The 6,122-nt window shown below is 41.0% G+C and overlaps 1 protein-coding gene across 1 annotated transcript in view; it reads right to left on the bottom strand.

The window, feature by feature from the left end:
* Positions 1–3,014: 3,014 nt before the first annotated feature.
* The window catches only part of SLC38A6 (solute carrier family 38 member 6), a 52,551-nt gene continuing 49,443 nt past the window's right edge, over positions 3,015–6,122 (bottom strand). Inside the window, exons 14-16 of the mRNA XM_019550929.1 lie at positions 5,447–5,591; positions 5,252–5,346; positions 3,015–3,897 (exon numbers count right to left, since the gene is read on the bottom strand). Of these exons, the coding sequence (XP_019406474.1) occupies positions 3,817–3,897; positions 5,252–5,346; positions 5,447–5,591 (321 nt within the window). The 3' untranslated portion in view covers positions 3,015–3,816. The remainder of the gene's footprint in view (positions 3,898–5,251; positions 5,347–5,446; positions 5,592–6,122) is intronic.

The raw sequence follows: 6,122 nt of genomic DNA, 5'->3' as shown, positions 1-6,122 counted from the left end.
AAATACCTGAAATCCACATCTCAACCTGGCCCCGTAAGAGGAGCAGGGTTCTGAATTTATTGCTGGCCTAATCTTTCTCCTCTGAGAGAGAGGAGATAGGTGGTTTGGGATGATCTTGTCAGCTTCCCGATTCACCCAGTTGATTTTCAATGTTAACATACTGGTGGAGTTTAAAATAGTTTTAAAAAGCCATAATCTCATCTTAAAATATTACCAAATAGCAACTTATAAAAGCAAGGCAAACGGTGTCTGTATGAGAGAGAAAGAACCTTTATGGAAATTCCCCAGGGATTCTGATTACTATTTTGGCAGATTTCTAGCATCCTTCATGGAAACTCAAAACTCAGCTCATTCAGGACCCAAGTTGCCCATCAGACCCCGCACAAACACATATTTGTTGATGGACAACTGTCATCGCTGTCATGCTTCCCTGAAGCACATTTTGGCATGTTCAGCTTAGGTTTTTACACTATCATTTGAGATGTTCAAACATGTGCAGTGTAATCAACTCTGAAATATGGAAATTAAGAACACACCTGGGAAGGAAGGGGTTGGGGAGGGGATGGAGGTGCAAGAGGGATGATGAGCAGGATGGAGGACTTCGTCATCCAGGTTCGTTCTGTGAATCCATGCTGGAACCCCTTGACTGGAGGAAGCAGGGGACCACAGGGTCAGAGAGCGCCCAAATTCTCTCAGCAGTTTGTTTCAACTCCTAAGTCAGAGATGAATCAAAGACACGCTCGGTCTTCTCAAGAGATCACGTTCATTCCCAAAGACTAGAGACATAACGCTACAGAAACTCCAAGACTCATATTGTGAGCCCTGTTCCAATCATAGCGACATGCTGGTCCACTTCTATCTTGAGGTCCAGGGTTAGCTGCCAGTTAACTTGGCACAAAGTAATTTTGGACTCATACAAATAATAATAATAATAATAATAATATCCTTGACTAGTCCTTCCTGGACTATATGGGGTCAAACATGCTAAGCACTCTGATGATCCCAGGTTGGCAGGACAGTGCTTAATTGTTCTAGCGCCTGGAAGCTGAGGCAACCTTATTTGTCTCCCTTCTGGCCCCTGATTCAGGAAGGTGATCAACAGCCACCCTCATAACCCTCAATGCCTGAGCTGAGGACTGCACCTCTTGAGCTCACAGCTCCAGAGCACCATAATTAGCCTCTTATGACCCAAATGTGGAATAATCAAAATGGAACGACAAAGCCCCGATCCTCCGCAGAGTACCATAACTCAGCTCCCTACATACTCCACCAGCAAGAGACATGGCGGGGCTGTACTGAAACAACCGATTTGGCAGGTGAGACGCTTTTCTGGCCACATCATCTTTCAAGTCCTTCCACAGCCCCTTCAGACTGGAAAAAATGGAGCCACCTTCTGTCTTGTTCACTCTTTAAAGAATTTAATACCCAAGTGAGATGCCTAATGTTGCCTGTTTCCTATTTTTCCCCCTCTAGAAAAATACCAAGGTATGAAACTATAAATGGTAGAAAAACAAGTTGAAAGTCGTTCTACTAAATTCTTATTTCAAGTCTGACTTCAGTTCTCCTGCGCTGGCCAATCGCACTGACTTCTCTTTCAAATAAGCTAGAACGGCCATGCTTTGGGGAAATCGTATTCCCCATACGACCAGCTTAGTTTATTGATCTTTGTTTTATTGCACTACATATGGCCTCAGACAATAAATACCACATTACTAAATTTTGCCAACTGTTCCTGTTCAGCAGTAGTCTATTTGTGCACATGCATCAGATGGAAATATGAAGTTATACAACTGCTACTTATTTTAATAGTGGCTTTTATGTTGCATAAACATATTGCTTTACAGCATTTCATTTCTGTGTGTGTCTTATCCTACACTGCAGATGTAAAAAGCAGGAAGCTGAATAAAAACCAGTATCTCATCTGGAAATAATGATGAACTTCTCCACCTTCTAAATCTTGCCATTCCAGCCTAATGTCTATTTACTTTATGTTATGCAAGCCTCCTTTCTGTGGAGGCTTAGCTTCCTTAGAGGATACAAGTCTCTGAAGAGATTAGGGCATTTCCAGTACTTTGGGCCCCATGCATACTAGGGAAATTGAAAAAAGTCTGCCACTAGACTATTGTTGTACACGATGGCAGAACTTAAATAATATTGGCTGTGGGCTGCCAAAGGCATTTTTAGCATCGTGTGGATTAGACCTCAGAGAAAATCCAACTATTACTGAAAGTGACGTTCACATTTCATTTTAAGCAGAAATGGTGCGTAAAAGGGATATGTAAAAGTTTATTGACTCAGGGCAAAGCCTTGGTCCAATAAGGCAAAATTCCTTTTAAGCAAACTACAACTTCATCTTTGTAGTGTGATTTTACTTCAACTTACCCCAGTGTAAAATTTAAATTGGAGCTACTTCAAAATAGACGTTATTAGAGCTAGATATAGGAACTGTTAAATGAAACTCAAAGACTGGCAGCATATGAGAAATCAGATTGGACTGGGATGCCCAACCCCCGATCCAGATCCAGATCCAGATCCGGGTGTCATGTCATCTGGCCCTTGTGGCTCTACATGGATCTGTGGGGAGCATCATGGGCCACAGCCCTGCCTGCCAGATTGGGCACACAGGGCAGTATGGGGCCTGATCCTGGTGCCAGAGTCCTATGGCCCCATCGTGGCTGAGCAAGGGTGGTACAATGCTCAACCCCAGCACACAGGACCCCTCCCCACCCCCCAAATGGTGTAGGGAGTGTGTGCTTGGGGCCAAGACTTGGAGTGCCACTGGACTACATGATCATAATTGTAAATTAGGGCTATAAAAATATGGAACTGGAAACAAATGGAAATAACCAGCAACAGGGATCTGTGAGTGAAGTAGAGGTGGAAAATAGGCCTCCCAAGCTGTGAATGATCATGTAATATGATCAATATTCAAAAATAGGCATTTGTAATGGAAATACTGCAAGAACTTAACTGCAAAACAGAAGTGCTACTGCTGCCAAAATACACATCAGATGTCCTAGGAGGTCACAGAGTTTATTTTACAAAAATCACTCCAAGATGATTCAAGTCCATTGAAGTATAAACTATAAAATAAAGTGCAACTGCAAACTGAGGAACACACATGTGAAAGGAAACTTTCCTAATGTCAATATGCTCATTTAATCTAGGGCTGAAACACCTGGTCTCTGGATCCAGACTAGGATGAGCTTATGATAACCGTTCAGAGACTGATATTGCCCAAGATTTCTCATACCAGCCTGCAAGACTTTTGCAAATTATTCGAACAGAAGTGATGGATATCTTCCACTTTTATATAACCACTGGCATGTGATTTCTTCATTCTTGCAAAATGGTCTTGAAAAAACTGCCTCTCTCAGGTTTTCAGCTGCGTCCAAGTCAAAACACAAGAAAGAAACTTCTTTCAGTTCTGGCTACCAGGGCAGGTCAAGAGCTAAAGGTTTAACTCTAAACTTCCCCAAAATCTGACAGATTTCACACAGATGACATTTTCCTTTTGTTCCGTTTCATTATTAAACAAAACAGAATTATAAGATGGCCTTTTAACCCATGCCAATGTTCAGTCATTTAAAAATTAGTATATTTGTAGGTTCACAAAGGCTGTGTGTACAAGAATCTGCCAGTCAAAGGAGCTGGCTTGAGATTTAAACAAAAAACCAGGGGATTGCTCGTTTCATACACAGCTCTGGTAGGGTTTCTTCTTAAGGACATTCAGCATTCAGTTGAACAGTTTGGACACACACCAGAAGTCTTTGTTTTGTTTCTCAAGTCCAGCTTAAGAATCAACATGAAGTATTATTATTCATTAATCCAGTTGACGATGATTAGAATTAAACTGAGAAGACCGACAAAAATGCCAAACAAAAGTAATGCACAAGCCTGAGAAGACAGAAAGAAAAAACCCCCCCACAAATTAATATTTGCCAATAGAAAGTACTTTAGACTTTTGAGAACAATTGTTAATTGAAAGTGTAATTACGAAAGGAGAGAAAAACTTCCTCTCCTCCACTGACAGGTTTAAAATAATGCATTTTAAAACAATCTGCTGTATTTAAAATAACCAAGTATTCCAACACAGCTGCTTTTTCCAACACTCATTAAAGACCACATTTCAGAAAGAGATCTATCCACACAGATAGACTAGGCTAAGTCTGTTTTGGGAATGATTTCACCAAGAATTCACTTTCAAGGTTGGTTTGGCATGTTCACAATATCCACCTGGGAACTGTGCAGAGGGGCGTGCTTAGCTTATTGAACTAAATTCCTGGAAAGGAACGACTTCCATTTGGCTCTATGGACATGTAGAGTTCCCAAACAAGTTAAGGAACAGAAATAAAAAATTTTACTTAACAGACAGTTCAAGTTAAAACAGATTGCTATATGCTGCAGTGACAGCCAGAGTAGACAGAAGTGGACAGCACAGAAACCGTGTTTAGACGCATTGTTCTCTGTTCAACAACACCAAAACTGGTGTTGCAACAGCAGGTGGATTATAGATTTATAACAGGGGGGAAAAAAATCTAACACGCTGGATTTCAGAGGGTAGGTAAAGCAAAAGTTCCCAGCTACTCGACACGTTCAGTTGTGAGGGAGTGCCAGTGCTAGAGAGTATTGCTAATACTAGTGCAGTCCAATGGGCAGTAACAGCAGAAGAAATGGTCTGCCAGTATTTTAAACCTCTGCATTATTTAGCTTTCCTCAGCTGACAATACCCTGGTCACTGGCAACAGGTCTGTTACCTGGAGTAGACTTCCACCAAGGGATACCACTGGTGGTTCCCCGTCTCGTGTAGCTGTCACTGGACATTTTAAGGGGGGCAGGAGAGGGGAAAAAGGGGAGGACTTTTCCAGACAGATTATTTGAGACTTGTGTGTGGCTTGACTATCAGAACAAAGCCAAACTATTGGAACCACATTTAAAAGCACAGATGTGTCTAGAAAAAAAAAAAATCTCAGATATGACTATTGGGGAAAACTAGATTTAGATCAACATTATGGTACTTAGACCTCATGCTAGTTATAAAAAACGTTATCAGAGAGATGGATTGCATTAGCTTCAGGACGACTAGAGAACTGAAACAGAACTGAGCAGAAAAACGCCCAACACCTATTGTAGACTTCACTCTACTGAAAGTCAGTGCAGTGCAGGAGGCAAGGCATATATTCTGCAGTATTAAATTTATTTAAAATTAAACCTCTTGAATACAACTAAAACATTGGAAAAAATAACATACCCCAAGTTTCGTCGGTGATATAAAGTCCTCTCTGCTAAGTTTAAGATAAAACAGTCCAGGATATACAAAGAGCAAACTTGTTGATGTGGTAGAACCTTTAAGACAGTAAGAAAGATTTTACTTGCAGCAAGACTGGCGCTAGAATATGCAGATAATATACCATCTTTTTGCAGAGGGAAAAACCCCCAAACTTACCAACTACTCCAAATACGTTTCTAATGTCAGGCACATACATTGCAAGCAAAACAACAATTGCATTAAGTGCTAAAGTGACAAGAATATGGCGTGTCCACGAGGCAGGGAGATGAGAGAAAAATATCATCATTACAGCCTTCCTTGCCTATATAAAAATAAAGGGGAATAAAGTCAAGGCAGGTACAAAATTTTACTCCAAAAGCCAAATTATTATTTCATTGCGATAAAACACAAATCATCATTTAGATTATCAAACTTTATCGAGAAGAGGAGGTTTTTGTTAAGATGCATGTACTAACTTATTTCACCAAAAGCCAAAAATAGCAAGGCTGGTACATATGTGCGCACAAGATCACACACACACACACACACACAACTGATATAGGAGATATCTATGCACAGGGATGGATTCAGGGCGGGTGCAGCCACACCCCCCTTTCATTCCTGGTGTAGATAAAGGTTTAAAACCAACTGCGTGGCAGCAGCGAAATCAACTGAAACCATGGCCCATTATTATCTACCCGATTCCTTCTATACACTTCCTTCCATAGGTGTTAATGATCCTTTCTCCTTTTTAATAGTCTTGTTCCACTAATCAAGCTAACCTTTCTCCACAATTCTGCTGTGTTCGCTGCTCTAGTAATATAGCTCCTGTCCAGTTCACAGCACTAAAGAC

The sequence above is a fragment of the Crocodylus porosus genome, unplaced genomic scaffold (assembly GCF_001723895.1).
Source record: "Crocodylus porosus isolate Cpor-Errol unplaced genomic scaffold, CroPor_comp1, whole genome shotgun sequence".
In the NCBI taxonomy this organism is placed as follows: Eukaryota; Metazoa; Chordata; order Crocodylia; family Crocodylidae; genus Crocodylus; species Crocodylus porosus.
The sequence above is the reverse complement of the archived record's forward strand: the minus strand, read 5'-3'. Positions and strand labels throughout refer to the sequence as shown.